Source organism: Anopheles stephensi, chromosome 3 (assembly GCF_013141755.1).
Source record: "Anopheles stephensi strain Indian chromosome 3, UCI_ANSTEP_V1.0, whole genome shotgun sequence".
In the NCBI taxonomy this organism is placed as follows: domain Eukaryota; kingdom Metazoa; phylum Arthropoda; class Insecta; order Diptera; family Culicidae; genus Anopheles; species Anopheles stephensi.
The window spans coordinates 25,741,922-25,764,762 of record NC_050203.1 but is presented as its reverse complement, the minus strand read 5'-3'; the positions used below and the strand labels follow the sequence as shown (position 1 = coordinate 25,764,762).

The window sequence follows — 22,841 nt, the reverse complement described above, 5'->3', positions numbered from 1 at the left end:
TCCAGCTTCCAGGAAAAGAAGTTTTATATTTAATATTTTGAAGAATTCTATGTTTGAAAAATTATTGTGAAAGAATAATAATCCTACGAAGAAGGTTGATACAAATTACCACCACGAACTTTAACCGAAATCGCACTGATTTTCCTAACCACAAAATAATACATGCACACACACAAATACACTAGCGTAACTTTACGCACACGCACCGGAAAGCACGTGCAGCCGCCGGTGTGCTCCGTCGTGAGCTGGGTGGTGATGAGAAAAAATCACGCCAAACTAACCGAACCGATACCGAGCGGCCAACTAAAGGCAGCCATCTACCAGGCAGCATCGACACATCGCGCGAGTCGGCTGGACGAGCACGAGCATAAAACACAGGAAACACTAACCCGATCCTGTCGCACTACGCTTTCCCTATGCCCTTCACCACCCACAGCACCCACCACCAACCATCCATCCTTACCACCCTCCGGTTAGGTGGTAAATAGTTTGAGCGAAGCTATAGCTCTACACTGGCTTTCGTGCGGTTCATTATGATCACTGGCGTAGTTTTGCTTGCTTTTTTGTGTAGAATGAAAATAAGAAGCAGCAAAGAAGCGCCCAAGACAAGAACTTGTACCACCACGGTAACCTTAAAAGAACAACCAAAGAGATACGGGTGTAGCAAGCGTTAGGCCGGTGATTAGGGCGCGCATGAAACCGGACGAAGAGAGCAGTACACAAATCACAGCCATTTGGTGGAATAGAGAAAGAGCTGGGGTTTGGAGGGAAAAGTGAGGCCCACCAAGTGAAAAGCTCTACGTACCAGGAGAGGGGTTTAAGGCAAAGGTGGACGAAAACTCCCAGTCATTCAGCGGTCGTTTCTTCCCGCCACACTACGAATGGATCAGCCAGGATAAGTATGATCTTTCGTCTTCGGTGGTTCTTTAGAGTCAAGAGAGGTGTTTTTTTTTCTTTTCCTTTCTGGCACTATTCAAACAAACGTTACACAAAAAACTATCTAGCCAGCTATGCTACCACGTTCTTTTTAGCCCGACATTTACAGAAACTTTGGCAAGTCGGTGGAAGGATTTCGGTACGCTGTATGCATCTTATTGCAGGGGTTTACAGTTGAACACGCAAAATGCTATTGGAATTTAAAATGAACGAAGTAAAAGATTTTGACCAAAACTATCCAGATGTCAAAATAAAAAGGTATAATACTAAATAATCACAAAAAAATAAAATAAATGAAAGACTTAAAAAAGTAATAATGCCTTTAAATGTTATTATCAACTCATTTTGACAACTCATACTCTTTACACCTTTGTTAATTTTTATAATCATTTTTAATCTCTTTTTTAGTTTTGTTCACTTAAATATTCTGTTTCCACCATTTAATAAAGTTTATAGTATTTAAGAAAATGTGTTTTGTTGTTGAAAAAATGCAAATGAAAGAAATGTAAGTAAGTTAATAAACATGGCAAAAAAGGCTAAAGAGAACGAGTTAGTAGCACCTTAATAAAAATCAGCAGAAGTATAAGAAAAACATTAAGAATTGAAATGATAAAATAGGCAAAGTTAAACAGACAACAAACGATAAACTACACGTTTCATACGGAAACAGACATTAAGTTTAATTTTTTTTTATAAGAGACGTACGAAAAACTTTAAGCAGGAGCCCTGAATATTGAATTAATTGATTAGTAATTTCAAGCAATGAAATTAATTATTTTCATAGAATGTAAAAAGACAAAAAAGTAGTTAACTAAAACAAAGCTAAACAAAACAAAAATAAGCATATGCGATTAAGCAAATAAGAAAGGGAATATGCAAAGTTATAAATGAACAGAAATATTTAGAGAAATAACTAAAGATGTTAAGACATTTAATTCAAAACGATAAAAAAAAACACATACGGAAAGGACAAGTAAATACAGAAAAACATAAAAAAGAAAAAAAATTACATCTAATAAAAAGGCTACAACCGAGCATGCCCGGGATAAGGCAAATAACAGGGAGGAAATGCCTTGTTAATTTTTGTTTATTTTTGTGAATTTGTAAAAGTCAACACATGCGGTGTTGACAATACGGCGTCAAGCCGTAATCTTTAAAATATAAATAAATAAATAAATAAATAATAAAAAGGCTAAATTGTAGAGCTCCCAAATTAAATCCCAAAAACAATCGCCAAAGTAACCCTGTGTTAAGTGAAGGAAACCCGATGCGCTTTCCCGCCCGATGTTACCGTCTTGTGCCTTTCGGGATACACACAAATGATCGAACGTGAACCATCGCCTCCGGGGTTGGATGGTTGGAAAATGTCAGCAGCATTTACCCACCCAGAAGCATGCCGAAACCCGGAACGAGACAGAGAGAGTAAGCCCAATGCGTGAATGAGAGAAAGTGATAGTAGCTTTTCCCTTCCTCCCAAAACAAAAAAAAAAACACACGAGCCCACCATCCCACCATCAGCTGTGAAAGCTGCTGCCGGTTCCGACCCGACGCAACGCCTTCACTCTGGGAAAGCTTCCAACCACCACCATCGAACAGCTGCGCCGAACGGGAAGCACGAAAAGCTTAACCCCTTGTACGGGAAAAGGACACGGTTGGTCTGCCGGTGGTTGGAAAGACAGACGGCGGCGGCGGCGACGACGACGAAGACAACGCGCACGAGTGTATTTCCCGCCAGGAGTGCTCGCGCTCGGACGTTGTGTGTTTCAGTCCGCTCGAAGGAAGTGTCGCGTGCAGGCGTGTACGGTGTTGCGTTGTGTCCGTCGGTCGTCTCTGGTTGGTAAAGCGCGTGCCTTTGGTGGAAAACTCGACCTCGAAGGAACACGCGGTTCTGTTCGGTTCGGGATGGAAAATACATTGCTTACGCATTGTGGTGGTTCGTTGTTGCATTTCCAGTGCGATTTAGTGATCAATTTTAAGATTTAAAAAAGGTCATTCAAGTGATTCAAAAATGATTCAAAATATTTTCAAGTGGAAATAAATCTGTAGAATAAGTGCTCGATTAACCCGAAAGATTGTGTTGTGAAAGTTAAATAATTTAATGAGCGCCCTTTCCTAATCACACCGTAATGCCAACAAAGTGGAACAAATTTTCATACTTTATTCAAACCAGATGACGTCGTGTATGTCGCCGAACGGAGATGCGTTCCCCAGCCCACCTGGGATGGGGATGGTTGGTTTGTTGTGTCCAGCACGATTGCCATCCCAACGGACGACAGTTCAAAACGGTGCACACTGAAGGCGGTTGAATGGGCCGAGCCATCGCTACGTCACGCCAAAGACTCGCGGCCGTGTAGTCACTTTTCTCGCGGGTATACTTGACCTTCCCCGAGGCACTGTTATGAACGATCGGCTTTTGCGTCACGCCGGTAGGGTTCGCGGACACGACTTTTTTTTTTTCTTTTCCATCACCGCACACGATCGATGACAATTCCATTCCATTAGGAAGTTGGGATTGCTTTCCGTTGGTTCGTTCGCACTCAGCAAAGTGTACTTGGGGCCTTAAAACGGAACATACTTTCTCCTTCAGCCTCAGCCTCGGTAAGTGAGTGGGTTGAATGATCGGGAAGACGAGTACCACCACCATCAACGACATCGCTTTTCGCTTCATCCCCACTCTATACTCAAAGCCCTAGTGCCTCTGACCGAACGAATGTGGCCAATTCCACCGCTCTAACTCGTTGGTGTCTTCATTAGCTGATGAGATTTGCAACCGTACTGTACCGATCCGGTTGCTCACGAACGAATCGTGTCTGCGAGTGCCGAAGAAGCGAAAGCAAGTGTAAAGCACGCCATTAAGCATTAGCAACCGGGCGACCCCATTATCTCTTCTTCAAAGAGACACTTTTCGCGCCATTTAATCGATTGCACTGTGGAGGGTATAACATGCCGGAAGCAAAGAATCGAAGGGCTTTTTGTTGTGGCTTTCGTAACTACACATCGCTAGTCGTGGGTTTGTGCAAATAGTCGAAACCGAAACAAAAAAAGGAGCGTTTTGTGGACAAGTGCAATGGAGCAGTGAGCAGTTCTGTTCTGCTCTTAATAGTGTGCACGCGAGATAGTGTCGGTATCGGTATGAAAGATCATCGTTAAGAAAGCCTTCCAAATCGGTGGCAATCGGTGTGACAAGTTACTGTTTGCCCTTTGCAAACGGCGCGCCAGTGTACGCAAACAAAACCAAACCACAGCGCACCAGCAAATCGGGACTCGTTCTTAATCGATACACACAGCATACTGGGTTACGCAGATGTGAGGCAGAGAGATATCGGTATGGAATTGATTGAGTGAAAGTGAAACGAAGCGAAAATCGAACTTCTAAAGGTTTGATAGAAAGGAAGGAACATGGTGGCATCGTAATACCCTTATTGGTTGACGCAATTCGAGGTGCCGCTTTTTTTTTCGTTGTTGCTGTGTGAATACAATCAGTTTTGTTCGGGTGAGAAATTGAACAATCCCAAAGGGAATAGTGCTGAGTGCGTTATTATTTTGATCTAAAAATAGGGCGACGGTGTTCGATGCAGTGCTTTGTTTGAAAGTTTAAGAAGGATTATCTTACTTAATCTGCAGCCTAATGAGGGACTAGAAATCTGCTGGGAAGGGTATGAAAGCTTGATAGCGCGGAAAGTAACGGACGTCCGAATTTGAGTAAAAATATCTGCTGGCTTGAGCCTTCATATAACACAGGACACATTACCCAACAGTGATTATTACTTCTTAAGCCACAAATGCAATTTAATCGCCTGAAGATATGCAATTTTTCAAATCCTGTGTAAAATATGAGAGGTTTCAATAGGGGTTGGAAATAAGCTTAAATTATTGTAAAATATCGTAGATTTTACACATGCATCACACTGAACAATTTACGTTAATAGGAGTCATCTTAAGAGTCGTGATTGCATACCTCTCAGGCGTTGTTAATACACCTGACGAAGGTTCGAATAACTGACTAATCACATTTAAGACTAAACATCATCGAAACAAGCCGTATTTGTACACGGGTAATTTGACCACTGCACTTACTTTGAAGAGGTGTTGGACTAGGCAGAGCCAATTTCTATCCCATTCAAGACTTACACCAAAAATATAGGTCACAGCTCACGAATTGATATCATTGCTTAAAAGCAGCATAATGCAGTGTTAAAAATTACCCAATTAAACAACAGTAAAACAATAAACAATCTGTTTTTTTTTATCGTGTTCATCATCAAATAATACCGTTTATGCAGTTTCTTTGCACGTACAGTACCCGTGTAAACTGCACCTCTTTAACCAAACCAAATATATGGTTAGCTTGGCGATACCTTGCCACTAAATCTACAGCACAGCTTAATCTGTTTTTCGCGTGCCAACTTAACACCGTCACCCTGCCCAAAATCCCTCCACTCACACACACAAATACACAAACAAGAGTTAAGCATTAAACCCTAACCCACACGAATTATGGCCGACTTTTGTTGGTATGACCCTGTGGCCCGTACAAAGCAAATTTGGAGCTTATCGAAGCCGAAAAGGACCTAACCATTTCTCGACCGAAACACTCGAGACGTAATGCTTCCGGCTTCCGTTTTGTTGGTCCTCAGCGTCACACGTTGACCTCCAAGGTTTTCCACTCCACCATGCCCGTAAGGTGTTGTTCGTGGATGATGGATAGAGTAGCCTCCGTGATCGAGGCTCCAAAATTAAGTACCTCAGCAATGATATGGACAGTCAGCAGTTGGGCTGTACCAGGGAAAGTAACCATCTGACAATAATGTCGCTTTATCAGAAGGAAATTGATGGGATTATTACCATGTTCTTGTACAGGAAAATTACTAGCTTTCGCTCGAATGTACATTAAGTCCTTGGGACTTGAAGTAAGTCAAGGATTTGTGTGCCATACTGCTCAGCGCAGCTATCAAACCCACCAGTAAGCTTATTAACTGTTGGGATAGTGGTTTATGACTCTCATTAGCCCGTGTGACGGGACTTGTGGTGGAGTTAATTGTAGTTTTATGTTTTAAACACCGGCAAGCAGTACAAAGTACTCGATGTAGACAAATATATAAAGATCAAGTGGAAAAGTCATTATAAGTAATATTCGATTCATTTACTGCCAGCAAAGTCAGCAAAGAATTACATTATTTGAATAGAATAAATATAAATGGAATTTTTCGGGAAAATGTATTTATTATCATCAATCTTGCTTAAACTCGCATCCCAACAGCTTCGAACGACAAAGATCAACCAGAACCACCTTGCAGCCAATCGGTGCATTTTGCATCGTAAATGGAGCTATGAATGTGATTAGCATTTTTATGCCATTTTCTGCCTCAACCGAACGAACCCGTCGGATAGTTTTTCTCAGTTACCGGTGCCAAACCCGTGCAAACAAGTGGTGACGAAGCAAGTGAAAGTTGAACGTGCACGTGCGCTTATTCTGCAATAGTTTGGAGATAGCTCTTTTTTCAATTTTCCTTCCATTCCATCTTCTCCAGCACGAAAGCAAGGCGTCCAACTGCTTTAGCGAAAGCAAAGTTCTCAAGTTCTCCCCGAGGAAAAAAAACCGAAAGAAAAGTGTGACTCAGTGTTCAGGTCAGTGCTGTGCGAGTGAAAAAAACAAACCGTACAATAGTGCAAACGGGCCTTCCAAACGTGACAATGGTGGGCAAACGTGCGTGAAATAAGCCACCCAGTTCCGTACCAAAATCATCAACCGAATGTGTGTCACCTTTGGCCGTTAACCATTTTCTCGCTCTGTCCCGAGCGGAATGTGTCGCGCGGCGAGCCGGTAACGACGCCGGGACGGGACGAGATTGAACCGAGACTGACATTGAATACGTCGCCGGGCATGTCCTTAAAACGGCTCGCCGTCATATCGGCCGTCGGTTCGCACAACAGCTTCAACAATCAGACCATCTCGTACGTCAGCTCGTACAGTGGAGCGAGCGGTAGTGTGGAGCAGAGCGTTATCGTTGGACACGCGACCGGTAACGCAGGGGGTAACGTACGTACCAGCGGTGGCCACCATCAGGGACTGCAAACGATGCGACCGGGAGCGAATCTGCACGGCAATGTGAACATTATGCTTGGCGGGTAAGTTAATGGGACAGGGAACTAATGGATTGATTGATAAGCGATAGCTTTACGGGGGTTAATAGTTTAAACAAAGCAGGTGTGGGCTTCGAAACTAGGCAGACCTAGAAGTCTGCTTATTGAATGAATTACACAATTGTGTAAGACTTATTAGAGCATTGTGCCATTGTCAAGGTATAACGAGGGAGCATCTAGTTATAACGAGAGAATTAGATCTTCGGCCTTGTTAAGGTCATACTAGCTTACCAATATTACTTACAACTACACAACATAATCCAAGCTCTAGATTCCGCAAAAACTGATGTTTGATTTACAACGTTGAACAGTTGTGCAATGCTACAGTGTATAACATAATTTCTAGGATCGTTCGATATTTCATATAAAAAGAGAAGAAAAAATCAATTATATTTCTGGTTGTCGAGATTTTCAACTGAAAAGAGCCAATTTTCCTTCTCCTATGATATTAATTTTCATAAACGTCTGTTGATCTCTGATCAATAAGTTTTCCTTTTTATTAAGTCACAATAAATTTCTGGAAACTTATTTTATTAAAATCATATTCATACAATGAGTATAATTTATTCAACTTATAAAGACGGTGGACTTTCATATTGATGGTGTTGTCAATCGCCGTGTGATTCTGGTCCAAAATCTGCGATCTGCTTGGTCATACAATGGCTTATTAGATCTAATAATTCTACGTAGTTGGATAGTCATAGTATAAGCCTATGAGCTAGAGATGGCACGCATGACCTAAGAGGTCATTAGGCCAAAAAAGAATATGAAGAACAGGAGAAGTTGGATAGTCAATCCACACAACGGGGGAACGGACAGATGGGATTTGGTCCACGGTCCTACCTTGTGAAGACCATCGGACCGTTCCATGCACTCTTGCTAGCTTCTTTGTACTCTTGAAGGACCAACAGGCCATATTGCTCTCTCATTTTGGAGTTGAGAGCAATGGATCAGTTTAATAAATAGTACCAATGTTTCATATTCATTCCCAGCACTGTAGCTTATTTAGGAGTTTAATTCGAAGAATATCTTTGACGCCATATAAATTTATCAAATTTGCCAGGAAAATCTTTGGAGATCAAATGTCTGAAGAACTCATTTTCTCTTGAATTGTAAGACAAACACAAATACTGTAATATGCACCTCACACTGCCACATAACAAACCCTTATGCTTAGCATATGCTAAATTCATTGCTTCATTCAAACGATTGTAGCACGAAAAGTGACGAACCCTCCCGCCATAAAGGTTCCATATCCCAACCACGAACACAATACACCTTTACAAAAACGTTTATCATTTCGAAAACAGTATGCCCCCATCAACTAAAGTGATAAAGTTGATTTTCGTCATTCTTAATACATCCATAATTGTGAGGATATTCAAACCGCCACCCAGCCCCCCACTGCTCGTAGCGAATGATAGACAGGCTTACCACTATTGGAAAAGTTGTACTAGGCCCCCCCACCAGAGCCCCGTTTGTAAATTACTATAAAACACACCTCACAAACCCAAAAAACCCTCTGCGCCGTGCGAATGTGGCACGCCCGGAACCGAACCCCGAAAGCATCGTGTGACGTTAACTCGATTTCCATCAAGCGGAATCAACTTTTACCACCACCAGCGCCCTCCGCGCTATACCCTCGATAATGGGGGGCGACGACGACTTGCCCGACTATAATATGGCATTTTCGTAATAAAATATCGACCCAACAGAAGGGCAGAAACCGTGAACGGCACACACACACACAGCAGTGTGTTCACGCAGTTTAACCTTTAATAAAAATTAAAAAAAAATTGGCTGAGCCTTTCCGCCATAGTTTGCTAAAGGCTCAACGGAATGGTATTAAAATAATTTATTCATTTTTAATTTCACCAATTAGCGAAACATTTACATCGCCCAATGGGTTCACCGTTCGTCGAAGGGGTTGATATCGAAGCTGGAAATTTCTTACTATTTTTCTGCCGACGCACAAACTCCCTTTCGGTGATCTTGATCATGGGCCTTTATTTATGATTTGTCTTACATTCTTGCATGGTTGTTTTGTAGTTTTTATGGCGCTTAGATCGGTTGATTACCGATTGCGTGCAACTAATAATGGTTTTACACATGTACGAACAACATAAATCATGCACGGTGGTGTGTAACAACTGAACCCAGTTAAGAGAACCTAACCAAGTTAAGAAGTGTACTGAAGGAATGATATAAATCACGCTGTGCTGATTGGGATCTAAATTACCCGTTTTTGGCAACGCGATGATTTGAGCAATTGTTTGAAAAATGTAATAAAAGCATTTGAGTGTAAGGGGTACAAAATGGCTAATGTGAACAAATTGTGAGCTATGTAATGCTTACCAACTGAAGGCACAGACCTTTTTTGCATCTAATCCATTCTACCGGAGCAGACGATTTTTTCTAGTCTAATGCTACTTTACTATCGCTACTTGCAACACAAAAATATGCAAATTTACAGTGCTCAATGTTCGTTACAAGTTTGCAGACAAAATGCAAATGCATAGCAAAAAAGGAAGAAGTAAAATAAAACACAGTCAACACTTTCACTGTTCAACATCAAGAGAAAAAAAAACCCTAGTAGGGATACAGTCCACATTCGGAACACCGTAAGGGCTGGATTATTTTGATCGGAAACCATCGGCAGAGAACAGCCAGCTCTCTCTCAGCACCAGCCCCCTTTCAGAAGTAGCAGCTAAATGGGTGAACTTTAAACATAAACTCTTCTCCAATGGCTGTCGTTTAGAGGGCGTAAGGTCGGACTTTTTTCCCTCTGTTCTGTTATCTTCCCTGCGTTCGATAGTTGATATGGAAATATCGTTCAATTCTAGTGTGCGTCTGTTTGCATAACCGGGTGTTAAGAAGAGATTTCCAATCGAGTGTACCAGCGCCGGTAGAAAAGCTGAATGGAAAATAACGCTTCACAAAGTCTTCTGGTGGCCCTTTCGCAATCCTTGCAGTGCGCTTTCGTTAGTTTCGCGTTTTCCAAAGCTCCAAGAAGACAAGCCAACAACAACAACAAAAAAAAGTGCGAAGAAAATGTTTGATCATTCCCAGCACGTCCAGATAATAATCAACCCCCGTCCGCTTTCGGAACGGGGGTTTGGTTGGAGCAACATCTTTACAGCAATCGGGAATCGAAAGATTGACATGTCATCGGCACAATGGTCGTCGACGTCGTCATCGCCACAGAAACGATCCAAACGCCAAACCTTAATGGGACGATGATACGCTTTTCCCAGAGGTTCGCGCTCGCACTGCCTTCCAAGACACCAAGCAAGCCAAACCATGGGGCTGGGGAGGTTGTGGAAAATCAGCGCACTGCCAGCGGCACAGTACCAGCACGTGGCAAACCAGTACGCGTGGAAAATTTCCAATTCATTGCCAGCCACCATATAAACATATAAATGTGATTATGATGAACGAACGGAAATGAAATATTGTCCGCGTGATGATAGTCTGCCTGATCGGCAAGTGTTGGGGAAAAGGGGCACATAGGACGAAACAGGGAAGCAGCGAAAGAGATAGTTTGGCATTGTGCTTGGTGTTGTGGGATCGATTATGTTTTCGATTGAGCGATTTCATTCAAGTACACATTCTCTGGCAGACATTCGCTTCCGCTTTATGGCGCGGTCGTCTACGGCGCACAGTTATTGGTAATGTTCCGTTTAAAAGGGGGCAAGGCAAAATGGACGTCTTCAGGATGGCATTTAGTGGAGTAGAAGGTGTGATAAGAGGGTGTGTAATGTGATTGCCTTACACTTGCGAATGATATCATTATTATCGATTTAAAAATAATGGCGATCATTCTGTATTAATCAGATTGTCTTATTTATATGTGTGAGACTCTTTAAAGATTGGATCTGTATTCAATTTTAACAAAGTCACTGAATATTGCGCAGCTGAGTGTACAGTAAGACATCGTTTGTTCGGGTACTTCAAATAAAAAAATAAGTTTTAAACTTATTTTAAACTTATATCGCGATTCCAGCTCCTAAAAGTATGCAATACAAATTTTTAATTTAAAAAATCAGTCTTTCATTTTTTTGGTTCATTTTTATGTAAATCTTCCTTACAATATACTATCTACTAGATATCTTTATTTTAGTCAGCTCATTTGCTTATTTCATTGTGTTCTATACCGGCCACATATCCATCAATTCGTCGTCAAATGGCGGATTACTTATACCTAGCATTGTTTTGCATACATCTAGGCGCACACACCAAAACTGTTAAATTTAAAGCAAAACAAAGTAATCCTCAATTTTAAAGATTATTTTTACCAATAATTAAACAAAAATACTATTTTTCACTATGTTAAATTTATCTTCCCAAAAAAATTATGCCCCTAAGAAGAAATAGTCCCGATAAGACGACATAATAAGACCATAATCGAGCCTCAATTTTAATCATGAACCATCCTCCCGAACTGCAGCAGAGATTTACATAATTTGTACCATCCATCGCCTTCACTTTGAACATTGTCCCCCATTACAATGGCAGCCATTTCCATCCGTGACCATTAATACAGCGTGCAATTGTTTGCCGCCCGCACCAGGTTATGTGTGCGCTGACGGATACTGTTGTTTCCTTTCTTCCACCGAACAACATGAAATGCATCTTCAGAATGAGATGCAAGCGGAGTTTGATAAAAGCCACCAGGTTCCGGTACTTTCTGTCATCACCATCATCATCGCCCCGGTCGACATCTGCAACCACAATACAGGCCGGAAGCAATCGACTCTCAAAAACGGTGGCTTTGGGGGGGGCGATTTGATTTTTTTCTTTTTTCTTCTTCGCTCACTATTCTTCCTCGATGTGCAACATTAACGATAGCCCAACAAACAGGAACGGCCAGGAGTTTCGCTTCCCATTCTAATGAGCGGAGGTGTTGACGCACTTGAAACGTTTGGTGGTTGGGGTGTGAATCGTACCGAAGGCTCGAAATCCTTTGACCCACAGCAACCTAGTTCAAAGCTGTCCGCAAAACTTTACCGTAATGATTTTCCTCCGTCCTCATTCCGTCATTCCGCTCCGAATCCCATTAGCTTTTGTTTGGTTGATATTGGAGGTGAATGCAGAAGATGTGGCTCCGGGGGACTAGAAAGTGTATCCATTTTTTGAAGTGACAGTTTTACACCAGGAAAAAAAAACCCGAAGGAAAACCCAGCATGCAGTGCAGTAAATTGCGAGCGCCGGAAGTTGTTGGTACTATCGTCAACATCTAAACACACCGTTTGGTGTCACGCCTGTCATCACGCGTTGACATCCTGTGACAATTATACAAATCGGAAGCATATTGTTGGTTGGATGGGTTTCGTCGCGGTGGTTTTGATCATTGTGTGTAATGATGATGATGATGTCTGTCCTGTCTATCCCCAAAGCACATCATTTGCATAATGTGAATGCAACATCCTTTGGTTGATTTTTGTTTTGCTGCAACCAGCATTTTTTCTTCGATTGAAGAGAAATGAATTTTGAAAGCATTTCACGGGCACGGTACACATGCTAATGCTAATCGGATTTTAATATTTGACTAAAGAATATGTAAATTATCTACATTTTGGATAGAAAATTGGAAAAAAAGTCTGGATGAACAGGTTTTTAAGTTTAAATATGTTCAATTCAATTTCATTCAATTAAAACTTTAAGTTTCAATCTCTTCAATATTTTTTACTTTCTTATTCTTCTTCTATGCTTTTCTTATTATTACTATTTTGTTCTTTTTTATATTATATATTTGTAAAATTTTATTGTTTTGTTTTTTCTTCAAATGATATTTTGCTTTTTTAGGGTCAGATTTTTTTTTTAATTTATTTATTTTTTTATGCGTTTGGCCGTTTTGCTAATACATAATTTTGTTAAATTTTGTTTGTTTATTTTATCCTCTTTAGGTTTTCTTTTCTTCTGTTCTTCTTATATTGTTTATAATTATACATTTTTTATTTTGTAATCATGAAATTTAGTTTTTATCATTTTTACCAATTATTTTGGAACAAATATTTCTGTCTGTGTTCTCTTAAAAGGCTCCACACGTCAGTTTTCAAAATGTCAACCGAAAACACACACACACACACATAAAACACATAGAGAAAATGCAGTGGGACCGCAGGTAGAACGGAAGTGATTTCACTCTGCAGCTTTATAATTACACTCTCTTGACATGTAATTTAGCTAAGGACCGGTCGACACATTTTTCACATCCGCCCTTTTTCCACGCCCACCGCACAACCTCATTCGCTGCACCGATAAATGTACAGATAAGGCTGTATCCATCCGCTTTCCACGCTCTCAAATGGTGAAAAGAAGTCCCAAGCACCAACCGGTAGAGAGCAAATGAGCAAATGAAGAAAACTGGGAATCTAGAACATATCCTGCTAAAGGTGCCATGTTGGTTTCTTTTTTTTTTTGCTGTTGTTGCCTTGTTCCACCCAACCCAAACTGTATAAAGCTTTCGATGGTTTATGGTTTCCTTCGATTGCCGCGAGCTGTTTGCCGTGATTTCACCTCGGTCACCTTGGTTTGGGGAAACATGGGCAGGCCGCCCCTGGTGTGGCCTTGCAAATCCCGGTTCCAGGCCATGACGACGATGCAGCAGCCGTCCGCTTTCCGGAGCGGTAGATGGTGCTTTTCCTATGTTCCCTCATAGCAAACCGCTAGCAACCGACCGGTACTCCGAACCGGATGTATGCAGTTTGTAGCTGATGCAGGGTGAAGCTCTTTTTTTCCTTCCTGGAGGCGATTTTTCCTTGTCCCCCTACGTTTTAGTGATTCGAACAGAGATTTTAGAAAAACCATTTGCAATCAACGGGAAGTGGGAGCAGAATACAGCGGGAACGAAAAAACAGTTCTCATTTAGTGTTGTTCCACCCCTACCGGAAGTGATAACGATGGTGGGTACTCTTAGTTTATTATGCTTTAAAAACGAAGACAGATGCACAGACAGATGCAGGAAGAATGGTAAAAAACCCCATACGAAAGCTACAGGGTAATAGTGACAAACATATGGGAAATGGAATAATGAAAATTAGAAAACATTCTGCACGGCACGGTGCCTTTCCTGGCTGGTAGTTTTTTTTTGTCCCCCGATTTACTACTTTAGACGTCACAAACACTTCCATTGGACGGTAGATTCTTGGATAGATAAAAAGGACGCTGTCTTCCCTGTTCTAATGCGCTCAATGGTGCGAAGGATTAAACTTGTTCTGGGGTCTTTACGCTGTACCGTGCCGTACGTGTCCGCCGTCGCGATAATCACAATCGATTCGATTAGCAAATAATTGAACTAGTGTGTTTGCACGAACGATTCGCTTTCATTCGTTTGCTGTCCTGTTTGGGTGCCGGCCAATCGTTTGCTATCAATTAAGTGATTTATCTTTCATTTGCAAAGAGCTGTAAGAGCTGAAAATGTTTACTGGTTTTCCTTAGAATAATGGTAAATTTATTATCTGAGATTCGATAAATATATCGCTTTAAGGTTTGTTTACCGATGTGCGTCAATGTTCAAAAATTAAAAATGTTGATACACTAGAGCTAACTTTGATCGACAGCAATTTAGTTAACTTTGTTGTGAGTCAGCAACCCCTAAAAGTATGCAACGATTATGTTTGGGAAAACAAAACGACACTTTTGACACTTTTTGGCCCATGTCAGACTTGAGACATATCCAAGAAATCCTTTCGATCCGTTGTGGGATGAAGGACGGTTTAGGTAAAAAAAGATTGCATACATCCAGGCTGACGCACCCAAGACAAACAGCTAGTGACTTCAACCGTTTTTTGTGAACAATTCATCAAATCCTTTCGCATTTGGGATAATCTCAAGATGTCATTTATTTCCTGTCCATTTCTACTAATTAAAAGATTTACGACACACGTTTTAAACCATGCTGGGAATCCCAAAAAAAAATTATATATTATATGTATTAGTCTCAAAAATGATTTGTAAGTAATAAAATTGTCAACTCATAGGTTGGCCTTGAAGAATAGGTAGAAGAAAAAAAATGGACTTTCGAAGTATCTAAACAAATAAATGAAGACTCATTAAACGATGACTAACAAAACCCCATAACATTGGTAACGAATCACTTTCACACATTGTATTTAACAAAAAAAAACATAAGTTTTCAATCAAGCAATTTTCTCCCTCGAATGATTGGCATTTCGGTGGCTTTAAACATTACACAAAAGTAACCTCTAAACTGCCCACTCTGGCCCACTCTGGCTCTCACAAAAAGTTGTAAGTTTTTGAGGAAAGAAAAAAGTTGCTCTTCCTTCTCGTAAAGGAATCTATAAGTGACCAAGTGCCCGCACAAAAGAAGAATTAGCGTTCCATTCTAATGTAACTTTCTTAGTTCGTGCAATTGCGACCGAACGACCGATAAAGTAAGTTAGCCAAGGGTCACGTTAGTTTTTTTTTTTATTTCTAGCAGGCAGACTTTTATTCTTAGTAACTGCAGGAACAAATTTCGACGCTCATTGAAAGGAAGTGTGAAAAAAGTTTTCCTCAAGTCTATTTTGCATGTTTCGTGAGTGTCTGCGTTTGTTTACTTGTGCATTATTTTAATGGATCAAATCCCAACAATTAGCAAACAATGAAGAAAAAAGGGGAAAAAACAGCCAAAAGATTACACTGTAGTTGACATCACTTTCGCTATTTTCTAAACCTTTTTTCCCGTTCAAGTCTTTTTCTTTGTTATTCAATGTCTTTCTTTCAAAAATCTAAACAACAAGCTATCGAAAACAAATTCGTTCAAGTTTCAAGCCTCAAAACCGCGAGGAAAAAAAAGTAAAACCTTTTCCTTCGAACGAAAAAACTTTCCACCCAGGGATAATGTTTCATTCTCTCCTTCTTTAGAACACATTTTCTGCCACAAGTTCACTCGCTTCCATTTTTCCTCCTTCTCAATAGCGATCGGTCTGAGGAAACCCAAACAAACGAAAGAAAAAAATCAATTTCACAGCATTTTCTTCCGGAGAACAAAAAAGAGGATACTTACCTGTAGGGGACAGGGGTACAGGAAAACTTCACTTAAATGAAGAGAAAAACCAACCAACAAGAAGCAAAAAAACGGAACTCTCAAAAGAATTAAAGCAAGCAAAACAAGTGCTTTCGAGTGTGATTATCGAAATTGTTTTGCTAAGAAGTGTACGGTTCGGTTTGCTAGCACCATCTCGAGTAAGGTTTGACCATTCCTTCTTTGGTGGATTAGTTCTGCACTATTTCCTCGGTACAAAGGAGTATTGCGATTTTTTAAATAATAGTTTGGTAAACGGAAAGCAATCTTTTCATCAAGAATCTTTTTTTCCAGCTTACATCATGTCACCAAGTTTAAAAAATAAACTAAGAAAATATATGGAAAAACCTACAATTGTAAAACTATAATGAGATGATACGGAAATAAGAAATTCTTCAAACAAACCAAATGCAATTTAGTTCCATTATCACAAAGATCATTTCACAAAGCGATTGTAGGAAAAACAAATGGAAAAACAATTTGTGTTTCCATGTTTTCCCACTGACTCTGGGCTTTTAGTTAACTTGTCCAGCTAGCGCAGGGAAGAAACAATAAAAACGTATTACCTGTCATAAGCAGTAATGAATTTATGCACAGTTCTTGTCCCGTTGAGTTGGTTCCTTGACGGTAGCAGAATAATTGTTATTTGCTTTCCCCATTCCAACCTGGACAGTGATTCATTTTAACGTGAAACGAGTTTCTGTGAGACAAAATATCCATATTATTTAAAAATAGTTCATCTAGAACCAGATAGAGGTTCCGTTTTGAAACCTTGTCAACTGGGTCCGGAGTTCGGAGTGTGTAATGCACAAACAACAATAAGTTAGTCAGTCTGGCACAAATAGAAACACACCGACAAGCCCTTCCAGTACAATGCATTGCATATGCTCCCATTCAAGGAATGCATTGTTCGCGGAGTTTTGTCTGCTATTTGCACTGCTTTTGCCTGGGAAATAATACATCTTCATGTTCGACCTTGCGGATTTTGCTACTATTCTGCCGTCGGTACAATAACATCTCGCTGGGTGCACTTGATCAGTGTGGAGGCAGACACACACAAAAAGCATAAAATTACCACCCAACCGATAAACGCATCATTTGCACGTTTGCGGTTTAGGCGACAGCGTGCTTTATATTTACACTCGTAAAGATTAGCGAGCTTTTCAATCGTAAAATAATGCCGACAAACCGGCCGGGGCGAGCCGTAAAGCAAGCAATTGTGTCAACACAGTAGAGTCATGAATTTATTACCAAGGGCCTAGGCTCACACTGAGCAAGGTAATCAGCATCATGGCAAGCTGCTGCTGTCAATGCTTTGGACATAGATTTTGGGATGTAATCCACCCGCAGTATTTGCGGTTCCGAGCCACTCACTCTCACTTTAATAAATTTCCTGGAAAAAAAAGCTTTCTTGTACAACTCTTATCGCGGTTGTAAACACGATGTACTTGTGTCACTATGAGCAAGGAAACACTTATTCCAGGGGGGAGGTCGTTTCTGCTTTCCTTTCACGTTCGCTTGGATCGACAACATCAAAGTCGTTACCTTATCGTGGCCGTGAAAGCTCATTGATTTCTTGCTATGTTTATGATGATCGTAGAATTTTGAAAGAACACTAAAGAAACACATTTCAGTTGTTTCACGTTTGTGGGAATTCAAAAAGGAATAATAAGCTTCGAATTGGCGTGAGGATTTTCCGTTTAACACTAAACGAAACGCCACAAACAAGATAAAATAAAATAAAATAGATACAAAAAGGTTTCTTACAAAAATCAAGATGGTGCCGTGACCAGGATTAAGTGTATGAAAAATGGAGGAGAATATTTTGCACGATTTTAAAATCAATTTGTTAAAGCGAAAATGTATAGAAAAGCTTCTCTAAAAACTAAAATTGGTGCCGTGACCAGGATAAAAATTATGAAAAAAGTAAAAAAATGATTTTTTGTACATTTAATAAATTCCCAACTTTAAAGATTCCGCATCAGAAGAAATAACATTCTTCATATAAAAAAAATCTTTCAAATCCTTTTTGCTTTCTTCCACAGAGCCATGCTGTCCGTGGTCATCACGGTGGTGTGCTTCGTCTGCTACTGCTGCCATCGGAACATTAAAAAGCGCTCCAACTCCCTCTACCGTCAGCAGTGGCTCGAAACGGAGGCAAACATGGAAATCTACAGCGTGGAACAGGTGCGTCCAACGTTATAGTGCTACTAATTCTCTACTGCCCAGCCGAAAGTCACATTTAGCCAAGCAACATCGGTCAATCGAATGTCTAAAACAAAAAAGGGGCAAAAAATCGAAGAAATGTTTAAGTGCCAATTTACTGGCCTGGCTTGGACTCCCCGTCTTCACTGTTGCATAACGAGACGGAATCGAATAAAATCAATTGCCAAGATAGATGTCTCTACTCACTTCCCCCTTCACGCGACCACCAGCATTAACTGGGTCAGCGGATGTGATATTTTTGGGATCCATTAAACATTTATAATCGCCTGCATGCGCGTACCATCACCGAGCGACCGAGAACGAAGAACGTTGCTTCGAGGCTTGCCGTGCAGCAGAACCATCCTTACAGCGCACGTAGCACGGCAGGTCCTTCACGTCACTTTCCGACCATTCTTTTATGGTGTGATTCCACGAAAAGTTAGAGCAAGAGCATTCTTTCCGATCAAAAGAACCACAAATGCGGGTCTGTGTGTGTGTGTGGTGGTTGTAAAAATCGATACAAAATTGTAAAATGATTACATTATACGCCTTTCGGTGGAAAAGCTTCCACCGGGTGGGTGCTATGATTGCCCCGGGGGGCCATTTTGAAAGGGCGCTTTGGAAACTTACGGCGGGTTCACAAGGGATCACACCGTCGAGCGAAAAGTTGTGGATATTAATTGAAAAACCCAATCAATTCATTGTGGTTTTATGCAGTGAGTTGAAGGTCTTGTTGTGAGACAAAATGGAAAAAGTAAAATTGAAAGCATATTTTTAAAAGAGAAATAAAAGTCGTTCTGGGGAAACTGATTGAATAAAATAAATTAACATCTAACACGACAGTAAAAATAAATAAACCCCTTTAACACACATCAAATTAATTCATTCCGCGAAGGAAATTCCTACCAAGCACAGCATAAAAATCCGACCAAACTCCGCTATTTCCTTGTTCTGCCCATTAACAGTGGCTAGCTGCAGCTATAGCGCGAGGCCACACAATTTAGCGTGCGCATAAAGTAAACGCAAGAGCTACCGGGAATAATAAAGCAAAGCCAAAAATCCCAATTCCAAACGACATAACCTCAGTCGATCGGGCGATAATTTCTTACATTGCATCCAAAAGTCGAACAACCAAACGACACAAATCACTGGTCTAGAGGTAGAAGGCTAGATGAAGCGGGGAGGAATTAAGTTGGTGACGAAAGGAAAAACATGTCACCACCAAAACGACAAAATGGCACTCCACGTGGGGTGTGTGTGTGAGACTTTCTGAGAGTAGGCTTAAATATTCAATCAACCGAATCGAATAATCTTAATCAGGAAATTAAACGCATACAGTACCCTGGGGTTGTGAGAGTGCTACAAAATTTCCCCCAAATCAGACCTTTCCGAGAGTGAGAGTGAGAGAAAAACGTTGAAGAAAGACAGTTAAGATTCCACAACAGCGCGAAACCAGTGAGGGAGAAGAGAAACACGTGGTAATGAAAATTAATTGCCCTGTTTACGACAAGTGTCCCGGTGTATTTCATTAAGCTGGTTTTTGCCCCGAGTTCGCGCACGGGTAATCCTTGCCGCATCTTACCATCTCACTAGTAAGCGAAGCTAGTGGTGAGGTAGCCATTGAGTCCGCAGAAGAAAGAAAAAAAACCAACACAAAGTAGTTTAATTAATTTATGTGCATCACAAAAATGCTCCACTCCGAGAGCTCCCCGACCAATTTCCACAATTTTCTTGCTGCACGTTTGCTCTTGGCTCACCTTTAACCGATGGTTGGGTGTCGGTGTCATTTACGGCCACCTTTACTCCGACACGCTTGAAAGTAGGTTGCATCTTAACCGCCGGTTTGCTTATTAAGTGCATCTGTGTTGAAGCGCCAAGTTGAGTGACAAAATGAACTTGCAGTAGAGGAAGATTTTTGCTTCTGTTAAACTTGGGACCGTCTTACAATGTCATCGCGCCAACAAAAGATTAAGAACTTTTCTTTTTGTTTCTTCCCTTTTTCTCTCGCTTCCCAGTGCTACGATCCACCACCGTCCGGGACGGGTGGATTCTTAATGGATGGGAGTAGTACCACCGGTGACTATCAGTCGCTTCCAATGGTCACGAGCGCTATAAATCATACCGGACACCATCCCCAGTATTCCTACCATCACCATCAACATTATCATCAACAGCAGCAGCAACATCATTACCCGTACACACCGTACCCGAATGGTCCACCGCCGTCCTACGATACCGTAGTTGCCCAGGACGAACTGTTAGCCAGCGTCTCGCGACGCAAGCGTACCGACACGACCGACACAAGGCCAACAGCCGGTCCATCATCTCACAACAGTTGCTCCGATCCGCACTCCGAGTCGCACGAGTGCGATAAACAATCGGGTTGTCCAGGATCGGCCGCAACAACGCCACTGCTACCGAAGCTATCGGCCCGAAGATCCCAACGGAGTTGCGGCGGATCGGCATCAAATGAACGCACCTACGGTGATGATCCTGCTGATGAACTGCTGTGTCGAAGTGGCCACCAAGAATGGAGCGATACCCATCGGGACGATGACGAGACAGCGAGTTGCAACTGTCCCACGATGTCCACCAGCTCCATTAGTCGGCCCGGTGGTGGTGGTGGTGATGGCAGTTACACTGGCCAGCCAGTACCGCCGCCAATTTACTGTCGTAATTGTGGTTACTTTGTCGAGGGTTCTAGGGATTCCGCAACCTCCGCTGAACCGGTTGAGGTTCAGACAAGGTCCCCGTGCCGTCCACCGGTGGATCCGGCCGAACGTAACGAGACACTCCTAGTCGATTATGAGACTATCAGCAGCGACGCAATGCCAGCCCGTTGTTCCAACGACGTCAATCGAAACAATACCATCGACGATGGTGGTACCACAGACACCGCCACGGCACCATCGGTTGACATTGACATGCTGACAATGCAGATGATGGTGGCATCTGCTGCATCCACCGTGTCCGGGCTCACTCCGGGCCCCACCAGACAGTTGGATACCGTGAACAACAACACAGCTAATGAAACCAAAAACCTGCGTTACGCGATCGGCACCGTTGCACCCGATTCGTCCAGTTCGTCGCCAGTAATTGGAGAAGACGACCGGACGTGGAGACGAACTCCCACTACTCCCACCAGCGCGAATGTAAACAGTGAAAATAATAACATCATTATCGATTCATCGACGTCGACGACGATAAGCTCGGTGGATCATCGGGAAACTCCCGGCACCAGTGACATCATTCATCAGTGTCCAAACACGTCATCCAATCAGTGTTGTAATCAGCCCGACAGTTACTGTACCGAGGAACCGACCTCGACGGTGGAAGACCACACGAATGGGAATGCCGGTAACGAGGCAACGGCCACAACCGAAACACAACCATCGTCCGGTATCAGAAGTTTGTTGAACGAGAATGGGCTGGTACGGTTAGATATGAGCCAAATCATCGACAACACCGGTCTACCGACGTACGAAGCGGCCTTAAAGCTCGAGTCTAGCGGGTACGTGTAAGCGAAGATGGCAGCGGCGAACCATTTTTTTATCTAAAGAAACATGACAAGAACATTTGAGGAAAAAAAAAGAAAACGAACACCAAACACACAACACCACCCCAGACACAATTCCAGACCTTAACAACACAATTAAATGGCCTTTTAGGAGTAGTAGCAGTAGTAGTAGTAGTAGAGAAAGAGATAGTGTTCTCCTGTAGGACGAACATCTGCACACAAACAAAAATCATCAAGCAAAAAAGAATGTGTCCACTCTTTTGCCATAACATTCTCTTATCAATGCGTGATACGTGAAAGATAGAACAATTTTAAATAATTCTTTTCGTACTTGTCGAAGGTAATGGTTTGTGTTAAATTGGACAGCCCTTTCGAGTACGTCATTTAGTTGCGACATTGCACACAAAAACACAATCGGAGGGTATATGATTGGCATTATCACTAGTAAACCTCACAAGCAGCAGCAACACAAGAACACGGGTAAGGTAAGGATACCCACCGGGTGGGTCAAGGGTTTCAGTGCAAAGGAACAAAACTTCCGAGGCGAAGGAAAGAAAAGCCCCCATATCGTGTATCTCATCACTGTAGGTCCCAAGGAACACCACATCAAGAATGGCTTTAATGTTGTAGTACTGTAAAAACTAATGAATGTATAATGTTTCCACAAATAAAATGTGACAGAGTTGTACGTGTGTGTGCGTGTGTTGCATATGTGTGGCTAGAACGTTATTTAAAAATGGTGAGTAGCTAAATTAAATAAAAATACAAAATAATTGTATCAGTAGTGCTGAGGCGATTTTCGATGCACGCGCCTAAAGGTATGCAATTTATTAATATCAGTCGTATGCATTAACAGATTTAGACTGATTTTACAGATTTTCCACCCTGTAGGACCCTGTGTCCCAGCGAGTCACCCACTTTTTTATTGTCTTGTTTATGTTTTACTTTGTGCACAGTCAAAATATTGCGTCTTTAACAACTGCTTTGTAGAAGTTATAGTCGAATTGAGTT

At 41.6% G+C, this 22,841-nt stretch overlaps 3 protein-coding genes across 8 annotated transcripts in view; 2 read left to right on the top strand and 1 right to left on the bottom strand.

The window, feature by feature from the left end:
- LOC118511426 (probable beta-hexosaminidase fdl) overlaps nt 1–22,841 on the bottom strand; it is a 42,693-nt gene that overhangs the window by 12,453 nt on the left and 7,399 nt on the right. The gene's annotated exons all lie outside the window — the stretch shown is intronic.
- LOC118508841 lies at nt 1,614–20,870 on the top strand. The gene is made up of 5 exons (XM_036048591.1): nt 1,614–2,769; nt 6,468–7,065; nt 18,154–18,295; nt 20,329–20,742; nt 20,832–20,870. Exons 2-5 carry the CDS (start codon nt 6,821–6,823, stop codon nt 20,868–20,870), a joined length of 840 nt encoding a protein of 279 aa, XP_035904484.1. The 5' UTR covers nt 1,614–2,769; nt 6,468–6,820.
- LOC118511429 lies at nt 20,691–22,518 on the top strand. The gene has a single exon (XM_036054519.1). It carries the CDS (start codon nt 20,899–20,901, stop codon nt 21,832–21,834), a length of 936 nt encoding a protein of 311 aa, XP_035910412.1. The 5' UTR covers nt 20,691–20,898; the 3' UTR covers nt 21,835–22,518.